This window comes from Haemaphysalis longicornis, unplaced genomic scaffold, assembly GCF_048455015.1.
Source record: "Haemaphysalis longicornis isolate Haplotype H1 unplaced genomic scaffold, Haemaphysalis longicornis Haplotype H1 scaffold_12, whole genome shotgun sequence".
NCBI classification, from domain to species: Eukaryota; Metazoa; Arthropoda; class Arachnida; order Ixodida; family Ixodidae; genus Haemaphysalis; species Haemaphysalis longicornis.
The window spans coordinates 86,999,463-87,024,117 of record NW_027526225.1 but is presented as its reverse complement, the minus strand read 5'-3'; the positions used below and the strand labels follow the sequence as shown (position 1 = coordinate 87,024,117).

At 48.6% G+C, this 24,655-nt stretch overlaps 1 protein-coding gene across 1 annotated transcript in view; it reads left to right on the top strand.

Moving 5' to 3' along the window:
• Pur-alpha (Purine-rich binding protein-alpha) overlaps positions 1-24,655 on the top strand; it is a 138,845-nt gene that overhangs the window by 16,832 nt on the left and 97,358 nt on the right. Inside the window, exon 2 of the mRNA XM_077693659.1 lies at positions 22,185-22,238. Within this exon, the coding sequence (XP_077549785.1) occupies positions 22,185-22,238 (54 nt within the window). The remainder of the gene's footprint in view (positions 1-22,184; positions 22,239-24,655) is intronic.

The following is a 24,655-nucleotide window of genomic DNA, read 5'->3' as shown; positions in this document are numbered from 1 at the left end:
GGTGCCGTATAAGCAGATACGAAAGAGGGAAGGCCCTTAGGCCTTAGGTTAAATACCTCCGTAAAACTCCACGTATCACTATAATGAGCTGTACACTGAGCCCCTGTGGAGTCGGCTTCACTGCTGTACACAAATGCATACTGGGAAGGCACGTTTAGGGGACATGTAAGAAGTCTTATAGCAAGGTATGATGTCCCAGGGACCTTGTATTTCTTAAGGCATTCAGCAGTAAGGGTCGCACAAGCATGGGAAACGAGGGACGCTTCGCCTTCCGTCCTGGCCACAAGCACTGCAGCGAATCACTTAATCCAAAGGTCATGCCGCCTGCCTGATCTGTGCCTGTTGCTTTTTTGGAGCGCAAGCTCTTAAGCTTCACGATTGAAAATCAGCGCGGAAAAAACGCAGCACAAAAAAGGGACGAGAAATAACAGACAGGACAGGTTTTCAATCATGAGCGTTCACCAACTCGCCCAAATTCACAGTCCTCTTGACAATATGTCTGCTACATCGGGCTCGTTTCCATTTTGTAACTTTTACAAAAAAAAAAAAAGCTGTGCTGTCCTGTGTATTACTCTTGCCTTTTTCGCGCTGCGTTTTTTACGCGCTGATTTTCAATCATGAACGTTCACCAGCTCGCCCAAATCACAGTCATCTTGAAGCTCTTTAGCGCCCGCTCCTGTGCTTTCGCGTCTCCTTCGTCCCTCGATGTAAGGAAAGTATGGCGAAAGTGTGAGCGGGAGGGCAACACGCCGAGGCCGCGCAAAACGTGTGCGAAAACCGCGCCTTGGCGTCTAGTGGCGCTCGAGAGAGGAGGCGCAAAAACCAGGCATCCATGAAAGCAAGCATCTTGTTCTTTCAAGTTCACAAAAAAACACAGAAGCGCAGCACGCGCTGCGTGCTGCACGTGCATCGGTTTTTCGTCGTTCTCATTGCGTGGCTCATCCTAACAACGCGACTTTTGCGCGGGAGGTTCAAACACGATTTGCAGCAACATGCTCGGCGGCGGCGACGCGCTACGAGATAAAGGCAGAGTAGCGCGCGCCGCCGCGCGTTCGCTGATAAGCGCTCACTTCCTGAGGCGCAGCAGGTATAAGCGCCGTGACGGTGAAAACCGTAGTTCGCGCTGCGCTGAAATTTTGCATTAGGGAGTGTCCTAATCGTCAGACAATTTTCATTTTTTTATTATTCATTTTAATGCCCTCTTTTAAAACCATCTCACTCCTTGTCTCTCTGTCTACCTGTAATCCCCTTTCCCCACCCACCACACCAGCAGGCGTTCCGGTGTCCACCCCTAAGTGTGACAAATTACGCCTACTGGCGTACTTTCCTTTTCATGGCGATAAATTTATTCATTCGTAAAGCGTCGCCATGGTAGCTTCGTGTACGCGTACGACGGCGGTAGCGAGCGCGTGTTGCAGGCGGTGTCATGTCAGTGGAGCTAGTGTCACTAAATACCTTATTTAGTGACACTAAGTGGAGCCAGTGCGGATGGTTGGCGCCAATTTTCCGGCAAAAGCGCGGCAACAAATGCGCACGAACACAGAGGCTTGTGTCACGGAGGCTATGCGTCGCTGTCTAGGGGCGGAGACATTCGTCTAGACGCATTCGGGGAGGAATTTCGAATGTTTTCCGAGCTAGGCGAAGATCACGTTCTGCTGAACTATGCTGGGAATTTTTATTTGGCCTTATGGCCCGCGGGTGAAGGCGGGTAGTGCTTACTAAGTTGACTCCGTTCGTTCATTCATCTATTATTTATGATACGCGATACAAGATTTAGGGAAATAGCTCATACTCATTCCGCCGTGACGCTGTTTGTGTTTTTGTACACCGTGTATTTAAACGCTAAACGCTTCCGATTTAATTGAAAAGACCCAGCTTCTGTGAGCGTTGTTTGTCTTTCCCTTCTTGGCGGCTTTAACCCTATCAGCACGGATTTTTTTTTTTCAAGCAAGAAAAAAAGTTTTCTGTGTTCTAGATTTTAGGGCTTCCAGAAGCCCACAAACGAAAGAAGCTGGTAGTGCACGTATTAACTGATTTTTAATGAGGCAATTAATTAGGAAATCTGGCAATTAAAAATGTTATGTTGAGCAGGAAAGATTTTCCTAAATTTTATGACCACTGAGCCTACAAACGAAAAACGAGCTGCGTACATATATTTATAGATTTACAAGCTTGGGAATAAAACCCTATGCGTTTTTTTAGCCCCAACGTCGTAATTTTGTATTCACTCAAGCTTGTTCGTTTTTGTAGTCTCCAGCTCCGCCAAAACGCAACAATGGTGATGTCTATCGCAATAGTCATCCTTGAAGGAAAAGTCCTCAGAAAACTAGCGGTTTGGTTTCGTTCTCAATGCGCTAGAGGTACTTTTATGTGGTGGTTTTAATTGACACCGCTGGGGCCGAAAAAGTTTACGAGGAAGGTGTTATATTCGCATGTTCGATCCTACATTCACTTATTGCAAGTCGCATTGCTTGGTGAAATTTGCTAACGTTTTTGAAACGGGTACGCCTTCTTTTCCCTCTTTGAAATTACGCGGGATGCTTAGAACCTTGCAAGGATGTGCGGGCGAAAGCCTAGTCGGACCTTCTGTTGATGTGCTGCTGAACTTTCCGTTGAACTTCGCGGCCGCGCCCGTAAGCACTTGACCGGCCCCCTTGGACAGCGCTCTCCGGAGCTTGTTTCTCTCGCTCGCCATCGCCAGTAGCCTCCTGTTGGCCCCCGTCGGTACCTTTCCTCTCGCATTATATGTGCGCCAGCAGCGGTAAAAAGCGCAAAGGCTCATGGGTGCATTGTCTGCTCCCGCGAAGTCCCGCCACCTCCGGTTCGAGAGTTCCCGTGGCCTCCCGTAGGCCGGCATCTTTCACGCGTGCGTGTGCTTGTTGTTTATCTGTGTCAACCGAAAAAAAAAAACGCTAATTCATCGCACATTAAATGAATAACAGCGAGAAATTCTACTAGGGGATCCTCTGCAAGGTAAGCACTCTGTGACAAATAATGTGAAAGCCGCTGGCGTACGGGAGGCCAGGTGACATCTCGAACCGGAAGTGGCAAGAGCAGACGACGTCCACATGAGCCTTTGCGCTTTTTACCGGTCACCTATACAATCCTTTCTGTGCCTCTTTACGTCCCCGGTACTGCTGTTTCGCTTTCCCGGCTTGCGCTCGCTCCGACCATAACTTCAACCTTTTTTGTGCCATCGATTTTCTGTACTTTACAACGCCCGTGCTTGAAACGTGGAGATCGAAGTCTTTCGCCTTAAAAAAAAAAAAAAAGCGTTGCGGGGTGCTACACTCTATGTAACCGAAATGAAAATAGAGAGTTTTTGAAAATAGAGTTTTAGCGCTGCGTATGTTTTGTGTCTTCCGTTCGTACCTTGTTAACCGGGAACCGACTGGCCAGGTGCACATTCACTCCCGTAGGGTGGATTAGCTCCGCGGGCCGGCCCTCGCCATGCCCGCGCATTCGTTGCGGGGGATATGTCCTCCTCGCCAACGTTACTAGAATACTCTTCGCCGTGCCCGCGCGCGCATGCGCAGTCGGGCCCCGGTCGACAGTGTAAGAACGGAACAGACTGAGCATACGGAGTGCGAAAACTCTCTAATATGTAACACGAAAAATCTGTGCGTAGCAGTGAGTGAGGGCATTTGAAGAGAGGGGTTTTGTTTATACTGGGGGTGATATCGGGTTGTAAACTGGGAGTGATTATGAATAAATCTTTATTAGCTTATGTGCATACGGGTGTCAGGGCATCCGCCCAGTAAAGGGCGTCCTTATAGTCCGGGGACGCCCCGGGTTCGGCTTGAGGTCCATGCAGGCCCGCATCACCAGTTTACGCTGGATTCCAAGATCCTAGCTCGACCGGTAATTCACCCACTGATCGCCAGAGGCTGAGGAAAAAAGAAAAGCAAGAGTTGCGGGGAGGTTGCATTTCATGTCGAGGGCGAACCTCTCATCCATGGGCGGGGCGGCGTAGGGGAAGCGAACAGTGTATAGGCAAGAACAAAACGAAATTATCGTCCTTTCCTAAAGAAAGTTGAGAGAAGCGCGAAATTTAAAGTGCGTCCAACCTTCGCTGAAAGTGCGTCCAATCGATCGTCGAACCGACCCGCCGCGGTGGCTCAGTGGCTAAGGCGCTGCGCTGCTGAGCACGAGGACGCGGGTTCGATTCCCAGCCGGGGCGGGGCCGCCCTTCTGATGGAGGCGAAAGGCAAAAACGCCCGTTTGCACGAGATTTCGGCGCACGTTAAAGATCCCCAGGTGGCCAAAATTAATCCGGAGCCCTCCACTACGGCGCGCCTCATCGCCTGCGTTGCGTCGGCGCGTTAAACCCTACAATCAATCAATCAATCAAATCAATGAATCAAATCAATGAATGAATGAATGAATGAATGAATGAATGAATGAATGAATGAATGAATGAATGAATGAATCAATCAAATCTTCCAAGACCCAAATGGCAAACGAAGAACGAACCCGTGCGACGATTTTTCGCGCACTATAATAAACGCATCTAAATGTATACCGATACGTGGTTTGTGAGATAAACTTTAAAGGTATACTATTGTACTCCTTCTTTATGATCGATGCGTGTACTGTCTTATCTAGAACCGTTCCTTATTCGCGATTTTCAAGTAACCGTTTTGACACAATGGAAGCCCGGTTTCACGCGCGCGCCATGTTTGCAGAGAACTTGCGCTAGTTTTTTGACTGAACGCCGTCGGTCTTAATAAGAAAGCTTTCGCTTTAAAATAAGTGTTTGAGGGGCGGCATTCCGTTTCCAATTCAGCGCAGGTGGGGCACTTCTAGTGCCGCCTGTGGTATACAGTCCAAGCCCGCTTATAACGAACACATCGGGAAACGGAAATCAGTTTGTTATATGCGTTTTCCGGTGTACCTGGACATAAAATTTATGTATACAAATGGTAACTGGAAACGAAGATTTCTTTGTATAACCGGGATTTCGTTGAAACCGGGTTCGCTATAATTAGGCTATACTGTATATCTTTGAACACTGCCGCAATCTTCCCGATCATGCAACTGCCAAAATGAGCTTGCTGTTCGGTTTCTATAGCCTACTGTAACGGTTAGCGTCGCGGCTTCTAACGCTAATGCCCTGGGTTCGAGCTCCAGCAATTCTGCCTTACTTGTTTTGTACTTCCGGAATTCTTGTATTGGAAAAATTCTCCCTTGGATCAGTTTTACGCATTCTTTTCGTAAATAAGGGAAGGGTCGTTTAAAAATATCTTAGGTCGGTTTACGCACACAGAACAAGCCTGTCGCCACCTTTAACAAGAGCTCTGCATCGTACCGGAAGTGTCCGTCCTGTACACTGACATGGGAGCGGAATGTCGTGTTTCAGGGGGCCGCTGTAAATAGCGGGTGATGCGTTCAGGGATTGCTTTGGAATAAGATTGCTGTAGAAAAAAAAGCGCTGAAACAAGCGTTGCTGTGAGAAGGAATTTTTTGAGAAGGATCTGTGCGCACCAGAATTGGGAAAGCCAGGTGTGTCGTGGTCAAAATGATTATAGAAAGTTACTGTAGCCAGTGATCTGAATCACTGAGGACAGTTATTACTGAATCGGTGTCTGTGTTGAGGGGGACTAGCATGTACACTCTTAAAAAAAAGGTCGTGGCACTTTCTAACAGAGCACTGGTTACTTGTCACAGTATCCACGGTACTCAGTGCTTTTACGAACTGGCCTCCTAATTTTCTTAGTTCATCTCTCTATCGAGTCCTTGCTCTTCTCCGACTTCGTATCCCATCTCTTGGTATCCTTTAAAATGATTTACACCCTTTTCGTCGGTAGCTAACACCCTCACACCCTATCAAAAACAAAGAAAAACACCCCTTGAAAGGGTGTATTGTGTTTTTGCGGGTGTAAGGGCGTTATAGGCTTGGCGGTAGATACCCTTAAAGGATGTCTTCCTTTGTTTTCTTTTGCTAGTGTGAAAGGGTGTTACCCATTTCGTCGATACCACCCTTACACCCTACCAAAAACAAAGAAAACACCCTTTGAAAGGGTGTATTGTTCGGTTTTCGCTAGGGTGTAAGGGCGTTAAGACGACGAAATACCCTTAAAGGATGCCTTCTTTTTTTTTGCTGGGGTGTAAGGGTGTTATCGATTTTGTCGATAACTAACCCCCTTACACCCTACCAAAAACAAAACAAAAAACACCCTTAGAAAGGGTTTATTGTGTTTTGCTGGTGTGTAGGGCGTTATAGACGACAAAATACCCTTAAAGGATGTTTTATTTTGCTAGGCTGTATGGTATTCGTTATCGACGAAAAGGGTGTAAATCATTTTGCAAAGTAGCCATTCTGTTAAACGGGCTGTTAAACGGTTTGGCCTAAAACGGTTGTAAGAGGGTGTGAAATATAATTTCAAGAGAAGCACGGTAGAAAAATAGGCCTTTTGTAGAGATGCTGCAAAGTGAGACCCCTCGGCTTTCCCATTTCCGCTTATCATGCGTTCGAAAAATGGAAATGGCAGACTGAACAGCGTTCAAAGCTCGATCATCGTGGGGAAAAAAAAATCGAATGGCTGTGTCTGGCACTATCATCACCTCTGTTCCAATACACACTTTGTCACTGCCTTAGTGGCAACTTCTATGTACTTGGTCACGAACTCGCCATCTCTACTCCCCCCCCCTCCCCCCTCCTCTTTCTGCTGCCATTTTCTTTCGTACAGATCTTCACCATACCGCGTTGATCGTTACCCCGGCTCGCTTCGAGTGTACGGCCTCCTATCGTTCGCGTCGATTCTGACTTGTCTGGGAAGAGGCTGACCACGGGGTAGACGTTACGTCCGGTTGCGTCTGGTTTTCCCTCTGGGTGTCCATTTGGTAGTCGCCCGGGGAGCTCTGCTTCGTTTCCCTTTGTGTCGTTCCTCTGTCTGCCCGCCCGAGTTCTCTTTGCGGTCGTTTCATCTTTCTGTTTTCCGCGTGTGTTTGTGCATTCTTTGTCTGATTGCCCCGCGGGTCCCTCCCATTCCGTGGTTCGCGGTAACGTAACGCGATGACTCTTTTCCGTGTGCCTCTGCGTCGTCCTCCCGACCTTATCGCTACCATGTGCGCATCGCCCAACTTCTGGTGCGCCTTTGGCGTAATCGTCTGCAAATTAATTTTGTGTTTCCAGGAGGTCTGTTCCCGAACTGTTCTGGCGCCCCCGATTCGTACTTTTCGGTGTTTTTGGGTGCAGTCGACGCGTTATAACGAAGTAGTATGGGGACAGCAAATTAGTTCGTTATATCCGATATTTGTTGCAACAGTAGAGGTAAAAATCGGCTTTAAGAAATCAGTAATCTGGCTCCCGCCAAAATCCTTGTTAAAAAATGCATTATTTTAATCTTCGAACCCAGTATTATAAACAAGATAGCCCCTATTTTTCTCCTCGTGGCATTTCAAGCTCAATGAACCAGAACACGAAACGGCACATTACAACAGATCAAAGTTCATTTGACATAACAGGCCTGCATTCCTATTTTTTTCGAGGAAGGATGTGATCTTCGCTTGGTGGCTACTCACAGCACTGAGCGGGATAAAGTTTTCTACAGTGCCCACGAACAAAAGGGCTTTTCTGCTTCTGCAGTTTCGGACGAAGGTGAGATTTTTTTCAAGTAGCTTCTCAGACTCCTAGTCAAAAGTTTTCGTTATATCAGATATTGCGCGTGGCTCTCGCGGTTTCAGTTTCGTAATAGAAGAATAAGTGTCGTTGAAATAAAGCGTGACCCACCAAAGTTTGTATTTAGTTCGCTATAACCGATAATTCGCTATATCAGTGTTCGTTATAACGAGGTTAAACTCGATAGCCATACACGTGTTATTGTTGCACCGTGGGCGTCAATTTTGAACCTAGTAACGTTTAAACGTTTAAAGCTTTCATTTCCGGGGTCCCGACTTAAGACCATCTCTCCTGACGCTTTACCCCAATTCGCAGCCGTTTATAGCCGGGTAGGAGAAGTGGGATACGATAGGGATTGTGAATTTAGGTGGGCTGAGGAAGAGTCTGTCGAGGATTGCCGGTTTCCAGGAAGCACATTTCTGGATTAATCTCCTTCCTCACTGTTGTGTAGGTATATGTATTTTAACCCTGGAAAATCAAAAAGGTCTGGCAACAGTTGTGGCGTTAGTTTTCAGTGGCACTTTCGTCTGGATCCGCGCCGTCCGTGCCTTCGCATTTTTGGTGACGTCATTGATCACGTGAAGGTATGCCAACTAAGACGGAGTCGCGAAGCGCTTCCGGCGGTGGGTTATAAGGGAAGCAGGCGGTGAAAAAGGGTGCGGTTAATTGGGACGTATAAAGAACGAAAACAACGGAGGAAGTCTGAAGCGAATAATTAATGGAAGGTTCATTGGTTGATCTTTAAGAATGCGCGAGAATGCCATCCCTCTCTAACTTGAGACTCGCCTATTCGCGCGCGGTTTGCTCTGGCTTAAGGGCACAGGGTAAGCCCTATATTTTCCATTCATTTTTGGCCATTTTGAGGTACATTTTTCTCGGCGTCTAATAAAGGTATCTGCTTAACGTATATATCATTTTCTTTCAAATTTTGTGCTCTTTTAACTGTACTAGAATTATGAACATTCTTAAAAAATTCAGTTTTTTATAATTTTTTGCCCGTTAGTACCTACATTTTGGCATTATTTTAGTATTAAAAGTTGTGTACCAAAAAAACTCTTACGTGCATATTTTCAATTCTAGTACAGCAGGTGTGACAAGTTATGTAGATGTAGTGCACTTCTAGTGCACTTTACCCTCAGCAGTATGGGTACAGTCGTCCGCCGTCTTAGCTAGAGCAACGTTTACGCACTTATTGTCTTCTGCCTTGATGTAAGGAAAATTAGCCGAACTGCTGCATTGCTTTCAACTAACTTAAAGGGACAGATAACCGGTTTTTGTCGAATATATGTTCTCTAGCTCATAAGAAAGCCAACGCTTTATATCGCGGGGTAACCACAGGAAATTTATAAACAAATTGGCGGGGATAATTTTAGTTTGGCACCAAACTTTCCGAAATCTGAAAGGCGGCAGTTCGTGCTTCGTAGTGTAGAAACGCGACACTACATTACGTGTCCTGGTCACGTGGTCTGCAAACTTGCAGCTTCTGAAACTGCTGAAAGGTTTACTCACTTATTGAAAACCTTTTAACGCGAATATTTGTAAAGGGTTTAATTGTGTATGTATTTTTAAACATTCTTTTAGGAATTTCAAAGCAGCGCTGCCTTCGCTTGTTTTTTTTTATTGAGGTGTCCCTGTCCGCACTCGTAGGGCCAATAATTTTTCAAATTGTCCTCACTCCTAGCGCGGATAACTTCTAAAGGGACAGACAACCGATTTTTGTGGAGTGCATGTCGTTTAACTCGTATGAAAGCCAGTGTTTTGTATATTAGGGTAATACTGGGGTAACCGCAAGGAATTTTTAAATATACAGGCGAAAATAATTAAAATTTCGCACTAAAATTTCTGTAGCTTGAGAGGGGGCGCCATGTGGCGTGTAAAGGTGACACTGCGTTACATGTCCAAACAATTCCTGCGATTTGAACGCGTGATTAAAAAAAAACGCATGAAGGAACATGAAAGACCGCATATTATTGTTGTTTTAGCCGGGGGAAAGTTTTTAAATACCTCTTTTAATCTCATGAGCAGTTAAAAGTATGTTCCCGCACGGCTCACTGTCGGGGTTGCCAGCATTCATTTCTGCGGGACACGTAGGCTGGTAGATGTAAAAATTCCGATTTCGAAAATTCTAGGGAGCAATCAGCAAAACCGTTTCGGGTTAAGGTGTTTTCAGTGATGCTCTTTCATTTGGGATAAAGAAAATATACTCGACAAAAATCGGTTTGTCTGTCCCTTTAAGTCTTACAAATTTGTTCGAACAGTGTTTCTTCGGAATTTTGGAGATATGCCACGCTAAACTCGAATCAATCAATCAATCAAGCTCATGGACGACCGTACTCAGTCAGGCTCCATGTAAAACGAGTAAAGTGAATTCAATGCTGTGTTTTGGTGCACGTACGTGCTCTGGAAAGGTGTAAGATTTGATACCTATAGCGGTCTTTGGTGCACGAAAAAGTCGTAACTTGTGTGCAAGTTATGGTCAATTTGTGTTAGTCCGCACATCCAGAGTGGCAAACCGATGAAGTTCGTTGCCTAACCGCTCGTAGGCGTTGCAGGCTTACAGGACTTCATCTGTGAAGTAATGCCCAGGGCGCGCTTGCGGGTTGCTGTCTCAATCAGCGGTCGGGTAATCCAGGGAGAAACACAAAGGTCGCACGAAATTGTTCCCTTGGGGCCATAAGGATAAGAGAGACAAAATACAACTAAATTTGTTCAGGTTGGAAGAACTAGCCTCTGGTAACCAATCAGCTCTGTTCCGTCCACACACAAAAAAGTTTTTTAACGAAAGAAACACAATAGTGAGAAAGTTTCAAATTTCGCGCTACTCTGACGTAATATGGTCAGGGGTGACGTCATATGGGGCAGCACTAAAACATAGTTATCACTGTTACGTGTACGTTAGAATTCAAGTAATACTATCACACGCAGCTAGACGCCCCACTACAATCGTCCAGTCGTGCTTCTTGGCGTTGGCGGCCGCCAATCGCACGAACAGGATTCTGTGACGTCATAGAAAAATGCCAGAAAGCGGCTGTACTGCTTCGAATGTTCGATTGTTGGTTTGAAGTCCGAAATGATACTAGTATCATTGTTATCGAGAAAAATCAGTCTTTTTAAAGAATTACCAAACCTGCATTTTGTAAACCTGCATTTTGTCTTCATGGCCTTAAAGCCCGCTGCGGAATGTCCCGGAGCGTTGTGGCGCAGCAACAATTTACGAAAGCGTGTTCTACTGTCTCCGGTACATAACAGAAGGCGCCAGTTAGCCGACGGCATGAATAAGCCTAACTTCATTGATGAAGATACGAAAATTAGGGGTTTATTTATTAGCTGCTATGCATTCAGTCCAGGATGAAGGATGCGTGGTCATGGTTTGTAGAATATGACCGAACTGAAACCAGTAGCGGCAGAAACACGGGTCCTATCTCTGTAGACGTGGTCAGTGGTCTAATCTAAACAAGTTATCCCAGCTTCATTGATTTAACGTTGCGAAAGCTGACGTTCACAGTCTGGCGTTCCCTAATCCCAAGGCTAATACCCCTGTCACACGGCAGATCTAATGACATTTAGGGCAAATGCCATTCGCTCTAAATGTCATTAATTCGGCGCTGCGCGAGAATACCGAATGACATTTGAGGCGAATGGCATTTAGCGGCTAACTGAGGTTCGGGAGCTCATTCAGCAGCCGAATGAGTAGCCTCGACAGCAGTGGCGGGTCACTAGAGAAGAGAGTCCAGTTATAAATCACAGAATACTGTTTCTAAAAACTGTTAGGAAACTTATATTTTCCTCTTCACGTTGTTTTTCAAATAAAGAAAGAAGTACTAAGCAAAATGAAAATCTCGTCCCCAGTGCGCGCGCTACCCTAATACGGATTTTTTGCGGGCGTCTCTCGGCTTGTAATGTCTACTGATGTCACCTAAACCGGTGATTTTCTTATTTTTGTTTTAAAAAAATTATCCTTTGTTATGCTAAAATGCTTAAGAAAATGTGATGTATGAAAACATTCTCGATAATTTTGCGGATTTTGCGAGCTCGCCAATCGTCACCGCTATCACTGTCAAATGACATTTGTATCGCCGTGTAGACCCGCACAGCCAAACCTAATGTCATTGACAGCTAATGTCATTCTCTTTGAATGACATTAGATTTGCCGTGTGACTGGGGTATAAGCTTCATAGAGGTTCCAAAAGCCTGCAGATCAATTCCCGTTTCGCGCCAATTCAATTTTGCCCTATTCCACTGCTCGTGCCATCTACGGGAACCTTTTGTTCTTTCAAACTTGTAACACTGCCGTGAGGGGGCGCCACGAGCGCTTTTGGTATTTTGAGGTCAAAACGTTTTTTGTTTCAGGTCGTATTTTTTTAGTTTCTATCACAAAAATCAAACAGCCATTCATTTTTAATTAACAGAACAGTGCAAATATCGCTTATTTATTGCTGTCTTGCTTCAAATACGCGTAATGTTTTCTTTTTCCTCGACAATGTTGACAAGTGTAATCATTGCCACCAGACTTAGTAGTTCAGAAATTCTTTGGCCATATAAGCGTCTCGTTCAGGAATAATTTTAACTTGCTGCATGTGTACTTGGCGCTTGCTATCCTCCTCGCTTGGCCATGCCCCCTCCACATCGCTGTGGCCGTGTCACCACGCTTCGTCTCATGAAAGCCTCGACCAAGAACAGCATCGCTGTTAAAGGTGCCTCATAGTATCGAATAGTCGTCTGGGTTCAAGAAACAAAACTGCTCCACACCGCATGATACCGTTGTAGCGCTAAGTAATAATAATAATAACAGTAATAATAAATATTAAAATCTTGGGAGAACGCGTGCATTGCTATCACTATCGTATTGCCATTAATACCGCCACATGTAACGGATGGCGGTCCTGAGCAGTCACGCGAGTCGAACTCCGAACGGTGGCACTCGATCAGCCGGTTCGTCAGCCACTGCGCAGCCTGACGAACTGTAACAGCCTGAAACACAGTATCCTTTTCTTCGGCGTTTCGTCCCCTTCGCGTCGGTTACATAATCATAACAAGAAGAAGAGGCAGACGACGGCCGTCATGGTGGGTGGAAGGACCTCGCGTCCCGACCCAGACGGTCCGAGGGAGAGGGGGCTGTGGCGCAGACGGCGGAGGGGGCGATCGGGCCGGCAGCAGGAATCCGTCGTCTCGAAGGGAAAGGGCCTATTGCCTACGGCCGTTGCACCGCCGTCTGCCACGCGGTGTCGGACGCTATGTGGGTGAAGGTTGAGGCGACGCTCCGTTCTGTCTGGCTTCACCGCGTGCCGGCGCGCACCAAGTCCGAGGCGCGTTGGAGGAACAGTTCGGACTCCGGAGTGGACGTTAGGGTTACCGAAATTTAAAATGTTTCGGATTTGGCGTAAAAATTTCGTAAACGCGTAGCGTCTACTAAAGCCGTAGACAAATTTTTTTCGGGGGTGGGGTTATGGATTTTGGGAAGGGGTAGTTTTGCTGAAAGCAACAGTAAGTATTGCTTACGTGCTGCCTGGAAAAGATTTCGGGAGGGGTTCGAAACCCCAAACCCTCTGGGTACGGCCCTGGCGTCTGCTCTTTTCTGTCTGTCATGGCGGGACGGAGTAGGGTCCCATAATGAAAAGGGGGTATCGCGGGATCATAGACAGTTTTCAAACGCAAGTCAGCGGGAATTCTTGAAATTCGTTATAACAGGTATTTTGATATGAGCAGTTGGGATTTAAACGGGAACGTTTTGGTTTGGGACCGGAGACAATTCCGAATGAAGGGGTTCTGTGTGCGTGCGTATGTGTGTGTGCGTGTGTGTGCTGTAAGCTCTCGTGATGACGAAATGCTTGGGACAGCAAAGTGACTTCGTTATAAGCTATACTTCGTTAAAGCGGGTATTAAGGGCTTTTATACGCTGCGACACTTCCAATATATCGTTCGTTGTAACGACGGCTTACTGTTATATTCATATATAATTAAAGAAATTTTCCTCATCGCACTTCTTCAACTTCTTTGCGTGTTAAAGTTCTTTTGTATCCCCAGAGATTGTAGCCACGTTGTTTCTGTTTCCCTGTATAGCGAAGTTCTCAATCGTAAGGTGCGGCTTCCGACACTTGTATTCGCTGGAACATCCGCGTTCCCCTCCGCAGCTCGTCTCCCACTCGCCCAAACGAGCATCTGTCGGAAGCCACCATGCGTCGCTTTCAGAATTTAGCGCAAATATTCAGCAATTCAGTACCGCATTACTATTGCTATCACGCTGTAGTTTCCTGTTTTTATGACTTGGCAATTCTATTCCTCTCACTGCGTGTGTTTCTAGTGACGGCGTGGCGGTTACTGTAGATTGTTTAATATGCGACACCTGAACCCTACAGTTCAATATCCACGAGTTCAGTATGAATTGAGGAGACTTCAAATTAGCGCTGCTGCCACGCCTAGAATGCGTGCCCTGATGCCATGCAAGAGGGGATCTTCCGAAGTACATAGTGGAATCCGCCATAGAGTTTCATACCGTATATACCAGAGGGGAGAACTGTCGCTGCAGTCGCGTTCCGTGTGGGCGCCGCCATGACGGCAAGCGACGTTTCTCTCCTACTTGACTTGGCTACCCACATGGCTCATTTTTGCTTTCGAAGCCAAAAGAAACACGCATGTAATTTTTTTTGTTCGTTTAGCATAAAGATTCAAAATAATCCTTGACAAATCTTGTTGGAACTTTATTTTTGCTATAACTCAACACATTTATATAAGCTTTTATAATAAAATTGTGACTTTTTTGTAGCCAGAGGCAACTTTCCAGCCTGTTTATGAGCCATGCCAAGGACAAGTGTAAGTGGCTTCGCGGTACATGATGGAACGCAGGCTGAAGCGCGGGTCTCCTAGACAGTGGCGCCCCCTGTAGTATATATTAGTATGAAACTCTGGAATCCGTGGTGGAACGGGGTCAAGGTAAAAATAGTGTGGTCGGTGACCGAAGCTTGGTCGGAAAGGAATTCTGACAACCATGGGCAATATTACCTGTGTAGTTGCATCGTTTTAGGTGGGGGAAAGCTGTGGACGCCTTGTTGGCAAAATCCAGTCGTTTAGAGAGTACGGCACCTAGTGGTGTCATCCCTTGGGCGACTTATATTAACCGTCTGCCTTTTTGGTTGCCGGCAACAAACGGCGCTCGCTTTTAGCGTCCCGTCTCGATTTTCGCAACGCCTAGGCCTAATCCTTTGTGGAACTTCTTACTCTAGGAGGTCGAGACGCTCGAGGTCAAAGTGTTATTGGGGGGTGTTAGAGGTACGATTATAGCCTGTTCACTTACGCAGGCGGCCCGTGGAAAAAAGTCGCCAGCTTATAAAGCTATGGCATTTGTGAGCTGGCTTCGCAGCTGGCTTGTGAGCTGGCTTCGCGGTGGTGGGATGCGCAGCGTTTGTGTAAAAAGACAAAAGATTGTCGGCCGTATATGCAAATGGCGAATGGTAAATACGAGAGAAACAGGAACGTGAACGAGTTAGAAGCTGAGTGCATACGTGTTGTCACTGTTTTAGGGCGTCGACTAGTCACGGCGTTTGGTCACGTCATCGTCGAGCGGAGGCCATGCAACCACACTTCCCGCCATTTTGGGCCTCCTCCCTCGATCTCCACGTCTCGCTCTGCTGCTTGCTCTTTAGTCCTGGCTGTCTGGCTCGTCCTTCTTCGGCGCACTCTTCACCGCCATCACGTTACATGCGTGCCACGCCGCCATCTTCGTTGCTATTTTCGTCCCAGGTGCGGACACGGCGAGGAGGATCAGGGACGCCGATTCTACCCCTTGATACTCAGGCATGCTTGAGAGGTTCTGCCGCTTTTTTTTTCCCACCCCCTTCATCTTCAGACACCCCCCGTGGTCGCGTCACCTTGCGTTGAGCTACGTTCCGTTCGTGCCTTCGGAGAGGGCGTGAGCGTCGCCCCCGTGTCAACTAGTAAGGCTCGAGGAGCCTAGGGTCGTCACCGCTGGTTCAGACTGGACACCCTCCTTCCCGTACGAGCCGTCAGCGTCTCCAGAGACTGGAACCAGAAGACCTGTTCATCGCTGGGAGGTCGAACCAGGAGTGCGAACGAACCGTCTCCAGGGCATTCTTACCTCGGTGGTGACTTCTCGAATGACGGCGGAGGGGGAAAGAGTTACGCGATGGTGGGGCGGGGTTAGGTTCATCTTGCTTTGGTTTCGTTATAGTTTGTCTGCGGACGCTTAGCGCGCGGCGGCGGATCGGGCAAGGGCGTGTGGAAGAAGAGTGGCGCGCAGTCGCTGCATGCACGCTGAGGCGTCCTCCGTCGCGTTTCTCGGATGGTTGGTCGGGTTGGGAGGCTGGCTGGCTGGTTTGAGCTCCCGCGCGGACCAAGTCCGGTTTGGTTATAGCGCGGCCGCTGACTCAAGGAGGGCGGCGGAAGGAACCGTCGTCCGTCGCCGAGAGCACTGGCTTCTTCTCGTAGCGCCCTTCCCGCAATGCGGGCTGCTTTTCATGCCAGCGGACGAAATCGTCTGGGTCGTGCATTCTCCAGCTTGTGTCTCTTTCCCCCCCCCCCCCCCCCCCCCCCGTTCTTGGCGGCTGTAGAGATGGGACTAGTATCGCGCCGGTTTATCTTCTTCGGGCGAGCGTCTCCCGTGTTGTGACCTGAACCTAGGGTTTAACGTAAATCATGGGATATGGCGGGACGCCGTGTGGTGATAAATACGTACGCCTGGTTGTTGCTTTCGAAGTAACTGAGTTATGGTGAAATTAAAGGCCGCGGTGTTCAAAGTGCAGTGCTCGCAGTGTTCGGGGTGGTGTAACGACCGCCGTTTTTATGTGCATGCAAAGAGAAATCCTTATTACGAAAGAAAGCATCTGGCGAACATTCTGTTTCCGTCCGGAAACCTTCTTTACCGGCTAGGAGAGCAGCGGTGGGGGCCGTCGAAATTGGCACTGCCGCGACAACGTAGTCGTCCGTGAAAAGGGCGCGAGCGCTCTAAGCCTTAGCGAGTGCGCGAACATGGGAATGCGCAATAGTGCAAACATGGGCTCGTTCAGCAAGCCGCGAAAGAGTCACGTGACTGCACGCTTGAAGACAAATTAGCGCTCGAAGTGAACACTGTTGAACGCTAGCGCAGGTGTATATGTGGTGAGGACGCAGTCTTAAATACGTTTCCGTCCATCCTTCCGTCGTATGTAGACGCTAAAATGGTCGTTTTGGTGTGACCAGTGCTGGTCTAAGCGAATGGCCAATTGGAGTGACCAAAGCCTATCGAAATGAATGGCCAATCAAAGTGACCTGGGCCAGTAGAAACGAATAGCAGCACGGATGCAGTTCAGAGTATGTGCAATTCGAAGCATAAGCGCGGAGAAGCATAAAGCAAGTCACCGTGAGCATCCGAGAGCCGCTTGTTTTGGCCTACAATAACGTCCAGAGCTCTTCCCTTCGCTGCGAATGGAAGTTGGGCTAAACTTCGACGTGCACGCCGTTGCGGAGAAGACAAAACTATAGCGAGCGTTAGCTGCAAACCAAAGCCAGCGTCGTTTAGGTCAGTTTTGTCTACTGATCCAGCGTCGCCTGTACCAGTGAAGGCCCGCCGATCCAAAAACATACAGTAAAACTTGGTTGCAGTGAGTCGCTTTATTGGAAGTCTTGCTTGAGTGCACGGCGAGGAAACCAGGCCCGCATTTCAGGAAGTACCGACGAAGCGAGTTTCCCGATTAAGTTATCGGAGCTCGCTTCAAAAAGTTACCGTTATCGTTAGAGGTGGTCCGAATCTTTAGATGGTCCGAAGTTTTAGGTGGTCCGCTTTAAAGACGGTCCGAATCTTTAGCGGTTGATGTAGGAGCGCAAGTGAACGTTGCGCTACCAGAAGTGACGTAACAGGAAGGGACGAAAGTTTTGGTGACGTCATCGCACGTGATGCGAGGGTAGAGGGCACTTGTGTTGGTGATGTTAGTGGGGTGATCCTGGTGGTCGAAGACGGCCGAGAACTAGCCTGAAAAACACTGACAGTTCATAGCAATATGAGAGACGGGAGTTGGCCGAAAGTGTTCGGTGAACTCATAATGCCCACGTTAACATTTGTTTTTTGTTGCGACCAGTTCCTTTCGAAACTAGCATTCCTTCGCTTCGCTTTCGAGGTGTCATGGCGACGTTTATGTGTATTGAAACCGTTTTACCTTTTATAAAAACGCGCATTAAAGCGGCCTTCGTCTTTTTTATTTCGCTTTGGCCCGAAGTATGACCGGTTCATCCGCGGTAATCTTCTTTGCAGCTTAGTGTGTACGCCGGGTAACGTTCGTGGGTTAGTGCCACGAAACCTCATTCATTGCGAAAACCCGGATGGGTTTAGGGAACCCAGTGATTGTCCGGATTGTTGCAGGGTACGGGACGTTCAGGTCCCGTATCTGTTTTTGTGACAAAATGTATGCTGGTATTCCATAAGTAATTCTGCCGACCGCCACCGCTAGTGCAAGCGTAAAGGCAGGCCCGTTGGCTGGATCCGCCGAATTTGCTTGAGGTACGGGAAACGAGGTGCATTGTCTGTCGCCAGGTTGTGCGTAGCTAGGGTACGAATCCACGCGTTAGGGCTGTTGCAGCTGCTAACTTGGACGCGAGTAGTCGAATAGTGCCAAAATGAACTTTAGTGGTATCCCCATTCATCCCCTCCCTACTTACCTCCTTCTCCCCAAGAGGCTTCGTGCCTGCTTTATAATAAATCATATTCATTTATCTATTCTGCGAGAACTGTCTAGCCTTCTTGGGTTGAGACCTTCCGAACGGCGCATCCGCATATTGTTGTTGCTGTTATCATTATTATTATTATTATTATTATTGGTGGTGGTGGTGGTGCTGTTATCATCATCCTCATCCAGTTTGTATTTACTGCCTCTCCCATGTTTCCTCAGCCGTTGCTGTCTTGCGATTCCCTAGCGCATCCCTTGCCTCCGAATTTTCTGATTTCATCCCCCTATCGTGTTAATCTCCTTCCTGTACTTCTAGTCTCACCTCTCGGTAGCCGCTCTGTTAACTTGTTGGTCCATCGATTGCCGGTTTTAGATGCGAAGCATCTCATGCTCGGGGCTGTGTCCCTCCCTCCCTCGTTGTCCGCACTCTACTGCGAATGCGCGTCTCTTCAGCCCCGTCAGCGTTTGGGCTGACGTCAGCGCAGTCCACTAGAAAAAGAAATGCTTAGGCGGCGCCCGGTTTCGATCCCACGACTCTCTGGCCGCAACGGGAGGTATGTGGCGCTCTTCCCACTGCGCTACAAACCGAGACGGGAGCATGTGCTACGAACGCGCCTCATGCCCTTCACTCATTCAAACTACGTCAAGAAGCTACTGATACAACGAAGGCACGCGAAGCTGAACGTCAACGGAAACGACGAAGTGAAAACTAATGGGAACTTCAGTCTACCCCATGGCTGCTTCGCATACTACTCAGGGCTCCCCTACGGAAAGGTGGTGTAATTTTTTGGCATGACGTGCCCAGCAAACCTTCCGATTCTTCCTCTTAGTTTGAGAGATGATGTCCTTCACCTGAGTGTATTCTCTGATATGGGATATACTCGTTTCCTATCGGTAAGCGTTACTTCTATCACCAATTTTAGGGGCGGAGCCCCTTAGGGGCTCGGACTGTCAGCGTCTCCTGTCGTCGTCGCTGCCGTCGTCTCATGTAGTCACGGTACCAAAACACCGGGAAAAACTCGTTTACGCCTCGCGCTAGAACGTAACGAGTACTAAACAAACAAACAAAAAAAGAACACCGGGACGCTCGTTTACGCCTCGCGCTGAGGCGCTTCGTACTTCAAAGACACGAGAATTTTACAGCAAAGCTGTACACCTGTACCCCCCAACGGTTTCATCTCCGTTGGCAAAAACGCCGAGGCGCCAATAGAGAGTTTTAGCATAGCGGCTCCCGTACGCTACGCTAAGGTTAGCGGGTAGCGGGACCGGACTGCGCATGCGCGCGCGGGGAGTGCGAGGAGGTTGCCCCTCAGCGGAGGGAAAGAGCGGGCATGGCGAAGGCAGGCCACGCGGAACTAATCCACCCCACCGTGACGAATTTGCTCTCCCCAGTCGCGCCCCGCTACCCGCCGCCGTAGCGTTAGCGGACGGAGCACGCTATGCTAAAACTCTCTAATAATACACTCATACACTGCGTGCTTGCCCCTCCCAAGGTTTCACGTTAGTAGGTGGCTCGGGATTTTTTCGCATTGTCCGTGGGGCTGACCTAAGCCTTCTTTTGACGTGTTGAGTAACTTTCGAAGTTTCCCCACCATAAGTTATCACTGGCTGCACCCTCGTTGTACACCTTTTTTTTTCAGTGATAGAGGGAGGAAGGAGCCTGCTGTTCGTTGTTTGAGCGTGATTGCCGAATGCCTCCCACCCCGTATTGATTCTGCGGGGTATCTCTCTCTTTTTGGAGGTTGGGATTTGCACTGACAACTTGTCCGGCAGAGGGATATTCATTACATAGTGACAATGCATGCCTCATACAGGGCTTTTGACCAGTAAAAATCAAAGGAGTGTCCCTATGTACTTCTCGCTTCGAAATAAAACAAAAAACGGCGAGCATTGACATTTTTTTTTTTAATTCAGCGAGTTTTTCGTTGGAAACGTGGTTTATCACTTCAGCTGTCTGGGGGGGGGGGGGGGGGGGCGGCTACATGTGAAGGTTTGCTCTGCGTGTGGATTAATCAAACCGAGCTGGAATATAATCAGAGAACGGTGCCTCGTTTTCTGTTTTCCGGCCGGCGTAACGACGGATGATTAATGAGTTTAAGCGCAGCGTAGCCTGTGGCGTTTCGCTGATCGTGGTCTTATTTTCGCTTTTTTCCCGGCTTTTGTTGTATCCGGTGGCCATAGGGGACCGGTTTCTTCTCGGCTGGCTTTTGCCGTAATGACTGCGGTCGTGACCGTGAGGCGAAGTGGTTTCCTTCGGCATCCTCTATATTCTGTTGATGCGGCAATGTACTGTGCCTCCTTTTCCAAAGATGGCTGCAGGCATGCTTCTGCATCATCTCGTGGGGATGTCTGGGTGACCAACTGAGGCAAATCATTTGTTGCGGCGCCTATGCTCTGAGCTTCTTTGCGCCTTGACCTATGCAGCCTATGTCTATGCGTTGCTATGAATACTGTCAGGTGAAAATATTGACGGCAATGTTGACGTACAGAAGCGTGATATCCCTCCCTCCGTCTTACCCCCCCCCCCCTGCCCCTCTCTCTCACAAAGTTGGCGGGAATTAGTGAGAAAAGTTTTAGGGCGACCTGATGCGGGTTTGTTCCAGGTACGTCAAATCCGCCTCATCGGGTTCGTTTAAGTCATTAAGGGGGCCCGAATGTACGCGGGGTCAGTGTGTGCATCAGACGGAGATTTCTTTTATCCGTTGCCCGTCCTTCTGTCGCGCCGTTGCTGATCGAGGAAGGCATGCGCATGCGCGGGCACGTCCGCGCACAGAGCCGCGCACGAGACTTCGCCGCGCTGCCCCACTGCGCAGGCGCGGTTACGTCACACCGCCTATTTCTTCTCCGCCGTATCGTTCGTTCTCACGCGTTCTTTCGCTCTTGCCGGGGCTTCAGTGCGCACGCAAATTTTTTGTGGTCGACCTTCCTACTGCTTGGCCACTGTTGGACGTTTATTAGCTGAAAAGGTTAGCTCGGACTCGTTCCTCGCTGGCCGTCGGTGGTGGGTCTCCTCAATCCAGGAAACCTCTGGCGGCGGCGTCCGTCTCAGTCGGTTCACCGGCCTCATCTGGCTCTCCTGATCTTCGTCAAAGAGCTGTGCTCCCCATTATTCAGCGGTGTCGTGTGGGCGTGTTTCATGGGCTTATTCTAGTGGTTCTTGTTGCCCTGGGCCAGAGCCGTTATCTTGGGAAGCGGGACCGGGTTTTGAAGGCTTGGTCATCGTCGTGTGGGCCTGGGGAAGCGGTCTCCACGAGCGAATTCGAGGATTATGTGTGGCAAGGTGTCACGAATGTGGGTAGATATACTGAAATGGGTGGGGTAGATGCGGTCCGTGGTAGATGCGCTTCACGTGGCGGCAGAACAGAGGACACGAACGATGGTTGACGATGGAGCGATGTATTTAGAAAATGAGACGATCTATTTACAAGCGGTTAAACGGAGCCCGCGCTAGCCGCACCCCGCACAGAGCTTTTGCTTCCTCGGCGATGTGTCAGCATAGCGGTATGGGGCACTTCACTTCTTGTTCTCGTGGAAATATCATTGAGGGGAAACAACAGCAACAGCTTTGCTTTGCTGGCCATCCACTTAAGCAGCACAAGATAGCTCAACTTTTTTTCGCTAGGGCGAGGCGCACGTCTGGCATGAAAAGGATGGAGTATTGCACTTCGCGATCAGTGGTAATCGATAAGGTTCACTTAACGTGCGCGTGAAGGTGCGCACATGTTCGTAATAACTTGCGTAAGCTGAGGGAACGCTATATTATATAAATAATAAACAAAAAGAAAGGTGAAAAAAGTGATGCGCAGCTAGAGGCTTGACGTTAACCGATTACAGCACGAACCAGAAGCACTTGTGTTCAGCGTGATTGCTTCCCAGGCGTTTAACCATTTATCCTTCTCTCTGTCTTGCAGGCAAATCTGCCGGGCACGGTTCCTCCAGTGATGATGACGGCGCTTCAGAGAACGGTCAGTGAACGTTCACGTGCACCTCTTCTTGCCGTTTTTTAAAGTTTTATTTCAGCATCATTTCCTTCCGGTCCTCGTTTCCCCAAGTCTAATTCGCAGAGACTCGAGCCTCTGAACATCATGAGGCTGCCTGCACCTAGAAGGAATTGGCTTTAACTGTGGTGGGCCACAAGTTTAAAATCTCACGTTGTTATACGCATTGAAAAAAAAAAAGCCCTCCAATCCACCCTGTGGAGGTGGTTGGGAAGCCAAGCTGTAAACGACACACACAACGATTTACCCATGCGACGTCACTTAAATTCACACGCGTGCCTCTACAAAGAGTGAAACCAGAGACAAGTGAAATGCACTTAACCACACCCTTTATTACTTCAGAGATATTCTTTGCTAAGGTTACATCAATGCATGATTCATGAACGGTGGTTGGTTGAGTTGTATTGGTGAAGCACATGGGTGGAAACTGTTTTCTTGTAAAATTAAAGGAAGCTAAAACCCGGTGTTAGACGATCTCACTTCTCTTCCGTCTCTGCCGCCGCCGTCGGAGGCGACGAGATCGGCAGAGACGGAGAAGTGAGGCGCCATGCGTTGGAGTGAGCTTCCTTTTAACTAACTCCTACCGCGTTCGCAAGGCTCTCACACGGCCGCTACACGGGGGGCGGGGGGGGGGGGGGAAGGGGGGGGGAGCGCACAGCGGCGCGAGAGGTCGCGTGACACTATCACCTGGAATTCAGCAAGAACGCTCGGGGTAAATCCGCAGATGTGCTCGGTGAGCGCATCTTCTGTCTCACTCGTCTCTGCGGGGGCTCGTAGCTCAATCGGTAAGACAACGGGCTTTCGCTCTGTTTCTCTGTTCGTTCGAGGTTAGATTCCTGGCGGCGCCAGTGACTTATGTTATTTGTTCGTCAGAGTTTTCTGTTGAAACAACGAAGGTAAAAGAAGCGTCGCTGAAGTCATTCCGACACGGTCGAAGAAGCAGTTTGGATTTTGGAGTTTGGCTTTGACTCGGGTTGCATGGGAGAACGTTTCACGCTTTAACAGTCTTTCTCTTAATGAGAAAGGGGCTCTGATTTTTTTTTTTTTTTTTACCGTGGATTGAATAGAAGTCAGGAGAAAGATTTCCGCCTCACGGACAAGCCTAAACCCTGCAGCGGTGCCACGAACGCAGTTCTTGCGAGTTTGGGGCGTCTAAACGTCATAAATGCTGCAGCTGCTGAAAAGCTTACCCATGAATCAACTCCCTCGCATTGAACAAAGAAGTGAATCGGCTCCGCTAAATGTCTTGCCGTGAACTTTAACTTGACAAACATAGGGTGTGTGGGTATCAGTGGAAGGAAACAGTGCGCACACCAGCCCCCTCCACGCCTCTCACGAAAAACAAAAGTTCCCATTGTCCGCCCGTATACGATAGTAGGCGGGCCATCGTACTCTTGAGCACTAATTTTCCGCTACATTGGGCTCTAATAATGGCCTGGTCGCAATTTCGGGGTGTATGTGGACTACCCGTTGTTCGACGTGAGTTATCAAGGCATTGTTAACTGAACTAAAACTCTGCCCCAGGTGAACAACTTCCCACGTGCTCTTGCGCGGGCTGTAATCGTTTACGGCGTTCACAGACGTTAACTATACGTAACGATGCAGCTAATGGGCCGTCTAACTGCGCGATACGGTCCTGCTTCCGTTTAGAGCGGTGGTCGTGGGCATCTGGGACGTTCAAGACCCAGATTTGTGCGCACTAAGTAGTTGCACGTAGAGGTGCACTTAAAAGGCTTTGTTGGAGCGAGCAGGCACGTAGAGCAATAATAGTGCATGCCTCCACTCGCGCCTTACGCTGATAGTTGATCGGCTCGTGAAGTGTGCGCGTTTGGGTAGCCAGACCATGCACGTCAGGCTGGGTTTTTATGTTCCACGGGTGGGCGCGTGAGTTACGAGATGCGCCGCATACGCTGACGTGTGACCTTTATAGCTGATTTATGGCCACACCGTTTGACGTTAACCGGGCCTTCCCCTCCTCTTATTTTTCTTTTGTACGGGCAACCAAACTTGACTATACCTTACGAGCGTCCCCTTGGGTGGTCGCCCACGCTGAAAGGGATACTATACTCGCGTTCAAGTTGAGAACGACAGTGACTCGTGTACGGTATCACTCCGCCTACGCCGCGGACCCGGATGTCAACGGGCGCGCGCGTTTTGAAAGGAGATTGCTGTGAATGCGTGATATCGTCTGCCTTTTCTAGCGCAGGTTCTTTGTCGTCAGTGCAGTAGTTTATAAGCATATTAAGTCCAAAAATTCAGAAACGGCTCGCGCCGTGTTGAAAAATTTCCAGTAACGCACTACTTGCGCCGCGCGAAGTAACATCCGGCTGCGGTGATGAGACACAGCGGCATCTTCCGGTGTCGCACTTGCATTCGAGTACATA